The sequence below is a fragment of the Gambusia affinis genome, linkage group LG16, assembly GCF_019740435.1.
Source record: "Gambusia affinis linkage group LG16, SWU_Gaff_1.0, whole genome shotgun sequence".
Lineage (NCBI taxonomy): Eukaryota > Metazoa > Chordata > Actinopteri > Cyprinodontiformes > Poeciliidae > Gambusia > Gambusia affinis.
This window is the reverse complement of record NC_057883.1, coordinates 12,066,162-12,080,890: the sequence shown is the minus strand read 5'-3', so window position 1 is coordinate 12,080,890 and position 14,729 is coordinate 12,066,162. Positions and strand designations below refer to the sequence as shown.

At 37.2% G+C, this 14,729-nt stretch overlaps 1 protein-coding gene across 2 annotated transcripts in view; it reads left to right on the top strand.

Moving 5' to 3' along the window:
* alk (ALK receptor tyrosine kinase) overlaps positions 1 to 14,729 on the top strand; it is a 391,179-nt gene that overhangs the window by 315,412 nt on the left and 61,038 nt on the right. For both annotated transcript variants that reach the window (XM_044143747.1, XM_044143746.1), the window contains exons 7-9: positions 6,948 to 7,076; positions 8,593 to 8,696; positions 12,592 to 12,764. In XM_044143747.1, the coding sequence (XP_043999682.1) occupies positions 6,948 to 7,076; positions 8,593 to 8,696; positions 12,592 to 12,764 (406 nt within the window). The remainder of the gene's footprint in view (positions 1 to 6,947; positions 7,077 to 8,592; positions 8,697 to 12,591; positions 12,765 to 14,729) is intronic.

The window sequence follows — 14,729 nt, the reverse complement described above, 5'->3', positions numbered from 1 at the left end:
ATTTAATTGTCTACTAACTTCTGTCTTCTCACATAGCTGAAGTTCAGAATAAATGTTTCTGAGCAGAATTCAGTTTGATGTTTAGTAAAATGTATTATCATATATTTGTGCAAACTAAGTCATAAATTTATAATCTAGTTTAAAATAATATGTTATTTCAACTTGATAACATGAGTGAAAATAATACAGAAATGTGTCCTTTTTCAACTAGATGAGGGCAGTTTTCTTGCGTAATGGTTATTAATTATTTGGTTTAAATTATTAAGTTACACAATTGACAGTCTTCAGTCCTGAATACTAATGAGCTGTGAGAATAAAAAACAATGTTTAGACAGCTTTTCTCTTGTTGTCAAATCAACCTGATGATCTTTAATTTCTAAATTAAAACCAAAACAATTTTCTACTTCACTTGAATTTTCAATTAAACCACCTTCAAATATTTTACAGTGCTGTCTTTGCCTAAATGCAGCTGCAATATTTCAACCAAGCAGAAATTGAAGTGAATAACTTTGTATTTTGTTGCGAAGATTTCAGTTCAAATATGTCTTTATATGTGTCTAATCAGTTCAGAAAAACGAAATAATATAAAGCCAAAGTGTAAATAAATACTGCATTCAACCAAAAGAGTGCAGATTATAAAGTCTGTTTACCATATTGCCTTTCAGTAATCATTAGATTTAAATAGAGAAGATGGGCACATCGACTACCTGATGCAATAAAACTTTGATCTTTCTAAGATTGTGGCTTGTGATCATCCTGTAGTGTGTGGTGTGTTACGCTAGATCGTTGTGGCGCTCCGATCTAAATCAGGGGTTTTCCCCGCTGGGATTGTTAACGCAGCCTGTTGAATGTGACAGGTAGCCAATCAGAAAGCGCAGATTCTCCTCCTGCTTTCTGAGGGGAAATTACAGAGGGGAATCCCAAACAGCTGAAACGGCGCAACCCGAACTCCAGCAGAGATTGGAGATAATATGTGGAAACAACATTAATGTTTATAAAACATTTTGTACAAAGAATATAGAAATTACGAGGGGAGGAGTTGGAACGAAATCGCTACGTTGATGAACCCGATAACTTTTCAGCTGTTCTTCGTTAACGTGACATAAATAGGTTCTAATGATTTTCATTCAGTCAGGACGTTACGCTGACACTAGAGCCGCATGCGTTGCAGGTAGATTGTAGTAAAGCATTGATTAATGCCTGGTTTTAAAATTAGTTAGCTGGACTTGTAGCCATTATGTTGTGCCCACTGTCGGCACATCGAACCCGATCGAACCGTTATACCTAGGATTTCTGTTGGCTAATGTGTGATCTCAGATTTTGGAAATGGGCCGACAATCGACCGACAGCACTAAGATGGTGTCGTGTGCGCTGGGCATTACACAAGGAAATGAGGAAGGGAGGGTCAGTGGAGAGCACCGGAGTTGAGCCTCTTTTCATTTAGCGTCAACAGAAAGAGAAAAAGGCTGGAAGAGACGATAACGCCGATAATTAAAATGACGTAGATAGTTTTAATTTATCATACGATTAATCGATTTTTCGTTTATCGCGACAGGCCTAGCTGTGAGAATAAAAAACAATGTTTAGACAGCTTTTCTCTTGTTGTCAAATCAACCTGATGATCTTTAATTTCTAAATTAAAACCAAAACAATTTTCTACTTCACTTGAATTTTCAATTAAACCACCTTCAAATATTTTACAGTGCTGTCTTTGCCTAAATGCAGCTGCAATATTTCAACCAAGCAGAAATTGAAGTGAATAACTTTGTATTTTGTTGCGAAGATTTCAGTTCAAATATGTGTTTATATGTGTCCTAATCAGTTCAGAAAAACATTCAGTGTTTTCTTACATCATATTTTCAGGATGATGACATCAACATCTAGATGAGAAATAAAGTAAATATTGTGGATATGATGAATCCAAAGAGAATCATAATGAAGAATTTGATGGGGCCAAGAACTGGTCCTTGAGGAACTCCAAACGGGGCTTTGAACAGAGAAAGTGGTGTCTGAAATATGAGCAGAATTAGTGAAGTGCAGATGCTTTAAAACTATCAATCAAATCAATCAAACTTTATTTGTATAGCACATTTCAGCAGCAAGGCATTTCAAAGTGCTTTACATCAAATCAAGCACAAAAACACAATGCAACATAGAATCAACATCAAAAACACTAACACATTACATGAGAGAAGATCATCATCATCATCATCATCATCATCATCTGCTGCACCAAAGGTAGCACATAACAGTGAGGTTTCTTGAGTGGTCTGTTAAAACTAGTTTGCTAATTATTTTTAAAGCATTTGTTTCCTACCATGATATTGTTTAATCCAATCTGAACATTGTTATTAATTATGTTTATTTTAGCCTATCTAGAAAAGAATGATTTTTTTTTTTCACTCCACAAAAAGTTTTCAACGGGTTTATGGAAGAATAAGGAGATCAACAGATCAAATGTATAGATTTATATATTGACCTGATGATACCTTGATGGGCAGGCCTACAGACTGACAATTAGGATTGGGAATAAAATCTGAAAATGCAAATATTTCCTGTTTTGTTTTATTTTTACATGTTTGTTTTGGTAAAAATCGAGATCGGTTCTGTTACTTATGCTCGACTACTCAAACACAGGTTGTTAACTGTCCTCAAAACTATTAAGAAACACAACCTTTATCTTTTAACCTTATTAAAATCAAGGACCAATGTTGATCAGACCACCTTTAAACTATCATATGTCTTTTGTTTTAGCTACGTTTGTACCTGCATGTCTGTAATTCATTTCATGTTCATCAGTCACCCATCCTGACTACCCCCTGGCACTCGTATCACATAGCATCTCCTCTCTGATGCCCTATTCTCTATGATCTATCCACCAGTTATCTGCCTCTGATTTGATCTATTTAAATCCTTTATAAGCTCTGCCAAGGCTCATTAATGGGAAAAAGCAGAAAGAGGCTGGAGGAACAAGCTCAGCTGGTGTCAATCACAAAGATTCCCGACATATAAGGAAGCTCGAGTCCCCATGGATGATCCCTCACCATCCTACTAGCGCGTCATTATGCACAAACACATCCTCAACTCTCTGAGAGTCCCAGCTTCCTCTGCTTGATCTCAGCCCGGCTAAATTCAGCAGACGCCCCACTGCCTTCCAGCTCCACATTTGTCCTGTAACAAATTAGAAATGCTGCTTTGCTTCAAAGCGTAAGACGCCATAATTTACGGGGTTTTTGAGGTTTTTAGTTTTTCAGTTATATTTATTCAGCGTTTATTTAACCAGGAAATGTCTTGCTATGGGAAGATCTTTCAAAGGTGACATTGCTCCAGAAATATGTATGAATTGCAGATTTTAATTGGTTTTATCATTCAATTAAAATGTATATAATTTCCTAAAGCAATTTATTTAATTGTGAATGTAAAGTATTAAAATACTTATCCTTTAGCGTTTTAATTCAGGCAGGAGAAGTTGCAGGACAATCGCACTCAAGATTTCCGTTCAGTCTGCATTTCATTTGCAGCATTTTCTTCCGCTTAACAAAAATCACATGAAGCTTTCTAAGTTACCTTTGAGTTTTTTCCAGATTAACTTTGTGTAGTAAAAATCTGAACTCCTACAAAATCCACAGTTTCTAGAGTAACTAATTTACCACTTTCTAAAATTAACACTGTGTTGAGGAGTCTTCTGATTTTAAAAAACAATCCTGTTATCTTTGGTAATAATTTACAGCCATCTGTGCCACATTTTGAGTCGGTACATTTTCTCAATGCTCTCCAAATGTTTAAGATATTTGCAGGTAAATCTCTCTGTCAGCTGCATGCTGTTGCCACCACAATGTTTCACTCTAGGTGTGATTTATATATTTATTGTAGTATTAGTGATACACAGTGGATTTTTTTTTTTGCGTGCCAAACATATGTTTTAGAAATGTCTCAAAATGCCGCTCACCTCAGTCCTGGAGGAATTGTGTTTTGTCGTGCAGCCATGAAGAAGGCAGCAGATTATCACACAGAGAACACAATCAGCACTTGTCTTGTCTCATACTCATATGGTTTTAACTACAGGCTGCTGATAATTCTGCAAAGTCCTGTAAGGCAAACTGAACTTTATTTCAGGCCTTTCAGTTTCCCTTCAAAGGAGTGGTGAGGCCTGCTTTGTGTTTTTTTTAAACCTTGAATGTCACAAACTGACGTTTTTTTTTTGTTTGTTTTTTTTCTTTCATGTTACCCTTCGCCGGAATTTAAAAATTTGACATTTATAAATACTTAACTATCCCAGATGTTAATGTTCACACATGCATGACATGATGATATATATGACTTTTTTTATGCGTATCATCTCATAGTGACTGGTTAATTGTCATGAGATGCAGTGGATGTCTTGTAGGAAATGCAGGTTGTTTGCAACAGACATGTTCCATTGAGAAACGTGTTTGTTTTTAAATTCAAAACATGTTGCTGTTATAAAATTGCCAATCTAAGATGGCTTTTGTCGTCAAGATTATCTTCTTTATGATTTCTACCACATGATCTGTGAAAAGGCCCCAATCCCCAACAACTTCTGAATGAAAGACTCATAAAGTTATCTTTGTAATAAAGCTTTGAAACCAAAGTCTGAAGTTTTTGATATCATGTTCAAGTGAAAGAGGGCAATACTTAGTGATTAAATATTGATTAAATTCAATATTTTCTTAGATCATAGAAGGAATATTTGTAAGCAGTAGGTTAATATTTGTTTTTATTTGTGGGTTTCCCAGCTGACTCCTGTTTTCTGTGGTTTAAATGTTATGAATGTTATGGTCATTTGGAGACTCAAAATTGGCCAGAGGGTCTTGTTTTCTCTTTACTAACTCAAACATTTTAAGAGAAATATGTCTGAAACTTCAAAAATTACAGAGCAGCATATTATATTGCTCGCTGAAAATCTTAAGGTGGATGGTGGCTTTTTCTTTTCTTTCTTTCTTTTGTCTTTTTCTTTTGGTAAGATGCAAAAAAAAGACAAGGATGGTGGCTGGTATCTTTTTTTTTCTTGGTTTGTTTCAATTGTTTGCTAATCGGTCCTTATTTACAATGTCTAAAAGGTCAGAGTAAGCTTTTCTAGTGCTTGATTATTATCCTTTTTTAAATTTTCATAAATACAATAAGAAATCTTCCAATTTAAATGTAAAAACATAAAACTTTAAAAATAGATTCACACAAAGACAAAAACACAGTAATCACATTTAGATATTGTTTTTATTGTAAAAGAAATAAAGAACACCCTCCAGCTCCTTATTGTTTCCCTATTAGTCACAGAAGAGAAAATGCACCGACTAAAATAAGCTCTGCCTTTTTACACAGAGCTGCCCTGAATGTTCAACCTGAGTAACACACAGCTTAAAGTGAAATGAAGTTGCAATTAAAAATGTGCAGACAAACAACAATAACACTAAGAGGTTTGTGATTGCGGATAAGAAATTGAAATCACAGAAAGTTACAAAGGTTTTCAAGTGACCAAAGTTATTATTTATAAAATCACTTCAAAAGTCCTTGAAGAGAAATTTAACATTTTTCAGCTTTTATAATAAACATTTAAGAACTCCTGAGGCTAAATAGAGGCTTTTTGTGTTTCACTGATTTCACGTCAAATGGTACAAATGAACACTTTAAACTGCACTTAAACCTGCATCACTCTGTTCCACAAGAAGTGGATCACTTTCCTGAAACTCACGCTGTCAATAAATAAATGAATGCAGAGTGGAATGCTTTTAACTAAATGGTATTATTACCTCATCGGGAGTGAGAAGAGTTTTTTTGCAGCACTACAAGGTCCTTATGATGGGAAGTACTCATTGTTGTCTCTGACTTGGACCTTTTTAAGTTATTTATTTTTGTTTTGAACTTTTCTAATGTATAACAATAGAAGATGGTAAAGTGGTCAACAATAATAGACTCTGCGGTTTATCGGTACCTTTGAAACACTTTTAATTTCTCTTCATCAACTTTCTTTAGACACATATAAGTCTTTAGGTTTTGTGCATTTTGCCCTAAAAGTTTATGAGATAGGCTACGTTCACACAGCAAGACAATACAACACAAGTAATGTTTTTCCAATTCCAATCTTTTCACACACACAAAAAGTCAGATTTGTGTAACTTTCATATGTGATACTGAATCGGATGCGTATTTGATAGTTTTCAGAGTGTTGCATTTTATCCGACTTTTTATATGAGTCTTGTGTCATAATGAACTTAAATAATGACTTACGCAAGCAATGCCAGAATGCAACGTTCTCTTTTTCTAGCTTCCTTCATCCTATGACGGTCTTGGTTTGAGACAGTTGACTCCTATTGCTCAACAACTTTAAAATTGATCCAGAAATGGCAGCATTTGTTTTTATTTCAGTAATCGTTTGGTTGCTGTGTGACGTCTATGTTCTTGTTCTGTGCCTGTGGGTCACTTTGGGGTCGTAAACTTTCCACACAAAGTCTGACTGATCGACCTCGCAAAGAGAAAAAAAATTGGAGTAAAAAATCGGAATTGAGCGTCAAGACTTCTTGTGTGAACATGAAAGTTGGGAGATTAATGTATATCAGAAACTTCAATCCATGATTTTGCATGTGTAAACTTAATGCCGGTGGAGTCGCCGGCTTTGTTTTTCACCAACATTCTGTCTCCAAATCTTGTTTCTTCTCAGATGACTCAATTTTTATTTTTTCCAGTTTCTCACTTGGTTTAAATCTGAGATTTCTCTGCACCACTCCCACAATTTTCATCGCCACATCAAATCCTGTGGGCCATTACCCTGCTCCCCATATCTACTGTTTCTTTTTTGAGGCTCTCCGCCTTTACATGTCACTCAACTCCCTGTTCTCTTTCTCCTTGGATGTTTGGCTGCCAGTGATGAGTCCACTTCCTTGCTTCGTTATACATAAATCACTAAGATATTCTCTCCTATCTCTTTCCAGGAAACTTTCTCAACGGTAGCTACTGCTCTTTTGAAGAGGGCGATTGCAGCTGGCAGTCAGTTCCTGGTCGAAACCTCTCCTGGAGACGATCCCCCTCTAAAGGAACCAGGCAGAGCTGCCCCTCATCAGGTCCGTATCACACGTGTCTCTGATGTAATCATACTAACATTCATTTCCAGCCTCTCAGAAGTCTAGGTGAGCCTTACAGAGATGGACTTCAAAGAGGCAAATATTGGGCATTTCAAACTGCAAAATAACTCAAAGCTAACCTTGAACATATTGACTTTGTGAATTTGGAACAACTGAGACTTCAGATGTGCCAAACATAGTATTTCTTGGCTTGATCAGTGGTCAGAACACTGGGGCAAACAGGAACCCACTGGGTTTAAGTGGCTGTGGAGAACCGGCCTCATTGTGAGAGATCGGCTAAAAATGTATTTATTGATTCCAGAGGAGCAAATAAATCTGTTGTTTTCATCCCTATTGTGATGTTAACTTCAGTCAATGTCAATTAATTATTTTAAATGCTTAAGCAGCAGTTCACAAAAACAGAGACAAATTATTGATATGCTGAAAAATAGAACGGTTTTGTTTAATAGAGTGGTTTTGTTTAAACCTCTAGAAAACAGATATTTACATACACAGTTTAAAAATACATATTGCCATTTTTCTCACTGTGTGACATTAAATGAGATTAAAATATTTTTGTTTCAGTCCTGGTAAGATTACAATTTTTTTTTTTTTCAAAATGCCAAAATAATAAGTGTTTTTATCATATTTTTTAAATTAAGATATTTGATATTATTATTCCTTTGAGCAGTCCATCCACCTGATCAATGTCTTTTATTTTAAAATATGCATATCAATGCATATGAATCTCAGGACAAAGGAAAAATAACTTGTAAAGCTGAATTTCATAATCCACAGTGAAACATGGCATGAATAGCTTGTCAGAGAGGAAGCCGCTCTTACTGCAAAAGCAACATAAAAAGTCAATTTTAGTTTGCAAATATACTCAGAGGCAAAGACTTCCCTTCAGTAGACATGTACTGTATGTTGTTCTAATAAAACTGAAATTAAATGTTTGGCTACAATCATTGTCACTGGGTTTGAAAGCATAGAGGGAAGCTTCCAATCCAAACTCTGGGCGGTAACAGCATCATGCTGGGTGCATTATTTGCAGCAAGACTGGTGCTGTTTGCAAAATACATCATTATGAGGAAGGAAAGAACATTATGTAGAATGGGCCAAAAACTCAGGAAAGTACAGTGAGCTGTTTGTGGAAAGTTACCCGAAAACAATTGACCCCAGGTCAAAAAGTTAAAGGCGATGCTACCAAAGCATCCAGGAGGAATATTTGGTAGCATTTATGCTCACAGGAAATGTCTGTAAGTATGAGTAAGAATTTATTCCACTCATGTTTCTGACATTTAGCAAATACAAATAATTTTCCTCATCCTAACTGACCTAAAACAAGAAAAGATTTTCTGATGTAGTGATAAATAATGAGAAAAAAATAGTTTTCTCCCTCATATGGTGTATGTAAGTATGTGGTTTAATTTGTCTTTGTTTTGAGTCTACAGTTGATTATTTTATTTTATATTGTGTTCCTTCATACCTGTGTTATATACGTGTTTTTGCACAGGGGTAACATTTACAACAGAAGGTGGCCATCCCAAAGGTCAGCGGGGCTCAGCGCTGCTGAAGAGCCCTCTCTTCCCCCCTCCTCTAAGAAACTCTCCCTGCACGGTGAGTCCCTGTAGTTTCTTTTTTTTTTTTTCTTCTGTTCATTTATAGTTAACAACAAAACCTGAACCAGGTCTATTCATTGCCTTTTGTCTCCTGAAGTTTGTTGGGGGAAAGGAAGATTTTTAGTGTCGTGTTGTTAAATTTTAAAAACTTTGATGAGGAGATGTGAGTCGGCAGATTCCTCCCCAGACATTTATTAGGTACATTAGGGCATAAAATCATTCTTTTATGGAGGAGCAGCAAAACAAAGCAATAAGTTTTCCAGTCTAAAGTTTGTGGGAGAAGAATTAATTTAGTTAGAAATGTGGTCAGAAACTCAGAAAGCATAGAAAAGAGAGTCTGAGCTCTGAAATTTTTGTGTTTCAGAAGATTCAAAGAGAAGGTGACCACAGGTTGTAAAACTCATGCATTTTTAAAACCCTCAATGTGTTCTGGAGTGAAGTCGTATATATCCTGTGGTATAGAGGTTTGCTTATTTGTTTTATTTCTGCTCTGTACCCTGACCTTTCCAACAACCTCTTCACCCTTCGCATGCTTCTTCGAACATTTACGCATGGAGGAACAGTCAGAAACTAGAGGTTAGAGCTTAATGCAGAATAGATGGAACAAAGAGGTAGATCTGTGGGTCAGAGGGTCAGACTATAAGCATTTTCAGAACTCACAGAGCACTGAAAATCTTGTCAAAACAGCCCATGTAATGTAGGGCACAGTAGAGACGCCTCCATACTCTGTCACCTCAGAGCTTCATGGCAAACAGCCAAAGATGAGACAAAATTCAGCATTAGCCCTTTAAATCCTTCCATTTAATTTTAATTTGTTCAGATTGATGCTTTTTCTCCACTCCTGGATAACTTTGTTCAGGATGCTGACTTGTAGCGAAGAGTCAGATCAACTGTGCTTCCATGTCATAAAAATAGTTCCAGCCTTGATGCCTAACATGCTTATAGAGATTTCTATCAACAAGTGCAACGCTTGGAAGCATTTAGTCACCATATGCTCAGAGTCTGCCCCATTTAAACAGGGAAATCACGGTGTTTTGTTGGCTCTGCGAATCACAACGTTTACATTTAACTTTCTTTTTGCTGAAAGTTAATCCTGAGACAAAATATGTTTTTTAAATTTTTTAATTAGTTTGGGAATAATATTGCCCACACCAATTTAGATGTGACATTTCACCCCACAAAAATCCAACTAATAACCCAGTTTGATTTTATTATCTGTACTAAGTATAAATAGATACATTTCAAAACTCCATTTATTTTAGGAGCCAAGTGAAACACATTTTATAGATTAATTACACATAATGGATGTGTGAAAGCCTTTATTTCTGTTGATTATGATGATTATCCACTTACGGCTGAAAAAAATATAGCATTTAAAATTTGGAATATTACATTTGACCAATAAAAAAAAAAACATTTTTAAAAACACAAGAGTGAGCTTAATGATCCACTGCATCTTCTACCCTTAGATCCAGTCCCATAAATCTCCTTTCTGGTTTCCCCCTTTGGCCTCCAGCCTGGTGTCCCCAACCTCAGCATCCTCCTACTGATATAATCATTGTCTCTCCTCTGAACATGCCCAAACCATCTCAGTCTGGAGATGAGCTGTCCCTCTCATGTACTCATTCACAATCTTATCTATGCTCATCACTCCTAAATAGAAACTCAGCATCTTGAGCTCTGCAGCCTCTTGCTCTGCCTCCTGTTTTTTCCTCATTGGTATTGTCTCTAAGCCACAAAACATCGCTGCTCTCACTACTCTCTTTTATTTCTATCACACCTGACACTTTTCTCCACCCATTCCAACCTTCTTGCAAACGCTTCTTCACCTCTTTTACACACACTATTGCTCTGGACCATTGATCCTGAGCAATTGAAGTCATCTACATTCTTTGCTTATACTCCCTGTCACCTTTCCCTTCTCATTCACATACCTGTATTCTTTCTTGCTGCAACTAATCTTCATCCCTCTCTTGTCCAGTACATGCCTCCACCTCTCTAGCTTTTCTTTTAACTGCGGCCTGCTCATTCTGCCCATCACAATGTCATCAGCAAATATTATATCCCATGAAGACTCCTGTCTAATTTCATGTGTTAGTCTGTCCGTTACCAATGGAGCCCCACCTCCACCATAATCTGCTGTCACTCCTACAGCACACCTCACTGCTGTCTTACAGACCTCTTTCATATCCGTCACCACTATAATATACTTCTCTCCCTCTCCAGACCGTCTCATGGAATACCACAGCTCCTCTCTCTCCTCCCTATCATATGCTTACTCTACATATACAAAGATCCAATGCAACTCTCTCTGGTCTTCTCTGCACTTAAACCAAAAATAGCATCTCTAGTACACTTTCTTGGCATCAAGTTACTTGGCCCACATCTGACCCAAACCTAGCTTCCACCACTGTTTCTTACAGCTTCATTGTATGAGTCATTGTACATCACCAGCTGTACTTTGTTTAATGGTGAAAAGACATTTTAAAACCGCATCTTCTCTTTCTCTGTACAAGTGCATATTCATGTGACACTAAAATGAAAAGACCTCAGCAACGACCTTAGAGAAAAGATTGTTGCTGGCCATCAGAAGAAAATAATTATAAAACTAGTTGTAAAAGTAAATGAGGTCTGTCATCCTACATTCAGAAAGATTATTCACAATTGGCCCTGAGGTGAATGTGGAATGCGGATGGCCTTTTTAAATGTAGACCTTCATTCTGTGAGTGAGTTGTTTCTTTATATTAACAGAGCAGAGTAGTGTCCACTAAACTGCAGATGGTCGCAGTTCATACATCTGCACCATGTTCACTAATGAACAGGATCGTAGATACGTAAACTCCTTTGGATAAAACAGAATCCAAAACAAGACCCAGACAGAGTGGTCTTCCAAGAACCAAGTAACCTAGAGTAGCTTATTCTCATGTGCTGTTCACTGTTTGCAGCAGTGTTACACTCTTCTGCAAACTCCTGCACTGCACACTGAAGGTCATGACCCATGAACACTAACTGAACCACATAATCTCCAAAAGGCAAAGATGAGATCATAAGGCTCACATGCGGCCATGGGATACGGGTCACGACCGAAAGAAAGAGAATACAGATACAAGCAGCTGCATCCAGGCTGCAGAGTGGACTCGTCTTTAAAGACAAGGATGAGCTCAGTCATCCTCGGGAAGCTTGGATAGAATTGCTGCACCACTTCATCAAAAGGAGACAGCTGAGGTGGTTCAGGGATATGATCAAGATGCCTCCACTGCTCTTCCCTTTAGAGGTTTTCCAGCCACATCCCACTGTGAAGAAAGGGTAGAATACACAGAACTCGCTGGAGGAACTATAACTTTTCACCTGAGAATAACTGGAGCCCCTGTAGGATTTTAAGAGTGTCCTACGGGGGAAAAGATGTCTGGGTTTCCCTTGAGTTCAAATTGAGCTTGTGGGGTAATAGTTAGAATTCATAACTGCACATTTGGAAAAATACTGAATAAGTATGGCGTACATGGAAGGATTTCCAAAAGAAAGTCACTTCTTGTCTTAAAAATAAATGTCAAACCAACTGTCAAGCACAGGGGTGAATAGACAATGATTTAGGTTTATTTTGGTCACCATTTTAACTAATGCATACAAAATTAGGCAATGTTGGATGAGAAGGGGACACAATTGCCGTCTCTGCACTCAATTTTGTTCTAAGCAATAGTGAATTGTTTTTTTTGTTGTTGCACTTTTGAGGTTAAACATACAACCTGAAATAAGGATTTCTTTCATTTAATTGTTCCACAAGAAACTTTTTTGTAGTATCTGCTACAAAAGGAAACCACCAACGAGCTCTAACCCCCACTTTAAACTTTTGGCTTTTAATTAGAACAATTGAAATCTTCTCTTAACTCCAACAGGTGAGGTTCTGGTTCTGTTCTGGAGGCTCACAGCGGGACTCGTTGTCTCTGTGGATCGTGGAGAACAGCACAGGCCCAGACGAGCAGCGCAGGCTGTGGCACTCAGCCAGCGAGCCCAAATCCGAGAGAGGCTGGAGGCTCATCACGCTTCCCCTTTACGGGCTGGCAGACTGGTACGCTCACCTGCTTCACCTCCTGACAGACAGTAGTGATTGCAACAAAGCAGCGTGTTTAGATTGTCTGCAGGCATCAAACTGTCAGCTCCACTTTAAATGCTTAAGAGCAGATAAGTCATCTGGATCTCATTCTAACATGACTCTGACACAGTCGCACAGATGCTCACCACTTCCTCACACCCCTGCATGTGGAGTTTTCATTCATTTTTAAGGAACTGCTTCCACTCGGCTTGACAAAATTAATGAATCCCACCGGGGTCTCCACAATGGACTTTCCAATGAGTACGTCTGTAAAAAAAAAAAAAATACCCCCTTCTCTCTTTTCTTTCCACCTGTCTGTGACCAAATGAATAGAACCTAATACACAAAACTCTCCCTACTCTGCTTGCGTTCCAATTAACTCTGGCCTTGATTTCCCTTTAAGAAGAGAGAAATTAAAACAAATCAAACAAAGAAGCAACCCAGAAAAGGGCATTTCATCTCTGCTTGCCTAAGTGAGGGTTTCTTTCAAGCTTGAATAATCCCACTCCTCAGAGAGTGATTAATTTTTGATTCCTGGGTTACGTAGTCAGCTGTGCTTGTGCTTTTGATTTGAATGTCATGTCCATAAGCACTGGGTGAACCTCCAGGACTTTGCTCAGTGACCTTTGTAAAGCTTAAATAGAAACAGAAAGGCCACCTAATGTGTAGGTAAAAGTCAAAATTCAGCAGATAATTTCCAAATATAAAACCGCTACCAAGTGAAATATTACATCTGCATCAACATATAAATCCTTCACTCTCTGTGAGAGGGCTGCTTCTATAGTTATATTAAATATTTATGTTAAAGCAATTGATGGGCATTTTATGGCTACTTTGAGTTATATTAAAGGACAAGAACTAATTAGTTTATAATAAAGTTTATAATACCTCAGTGAGCAGTTTTTATAACCAATGTGAAGACGCGAATAGACTTTTATCAAAATTAGGGTTTATTTTATCAGTCAAAATATCTGCATGTAAATTATGGATTATATTTCTTACTAATCATTTTTCAGTCTAATTCCTGATTTAATTGAATTAAACACGAAAGCAAAATTAATTAGACAATAGCAGTATTTCTATATCTCTTTTACTAAAGCTGAGAAGAAAGAATAATAACTGAATGTTTAACATATTATCTGAGCCCAGATGTTCCTTTTCTGTCTCTGGAGTTTAAAGAATCTGGAGACTTGTATCTTGATTTTGAGTTACATCAATAAATCAGTCATTTGAAGACAAAAATGAGATAACTATATCAGGTCCTGCAGCTCTCCAGGTTCCAGTTCTCAGCATTTGTTCAACCTGAAGATGGTTCTGTGGCTGGGACAGAGCAGCCGACACAGATGCTTTAGTGGTTTCCTACTTTAGATAATTCCACATCCGAATTGGAAACAAATTAAAATCCCTTGTAAGAGAATCACTTGAGACAGTGAATGTTTGGTGCTCGTTATCTCTGTGGACTCCATAGATAATATGCACATAAACTGTTCTAGTTAGTGAAGCTAAACATTAATATTAGATGCTACAGAAAGTGTAAGATGTCCATATTCATATTAGTAGAGTCCTATTGAACTGCAGAGCTGTGTAACACTGGCTGCTCTCTCTCGCCTCATCGGTCAATGATTATGATAGAAAGACTTCCTGAATACCTTATTCTTCTCAAATAATACAATAATACACACAAGCATGCTATTGTTTTTTTTTTCTGGGGTTCTGTTTGGACTCTGAATCGGTGAAAAGAGCTCTGGAAATCGAAGGTATAACCAGTTTGATTCTGGCAGAAAAGTGCCACCTTGACAACTAATAAGAAATATAATCTTCTTTCTACTCCACCATTTCGATTACTTAAACTGGTGGGAAGCAAAACTGTAAATCACTGTCAGTCAAATGGTATATAGAAGGTTTTGCGTGTTTTTTATTCAGTCTCTTGGATAAAAACCT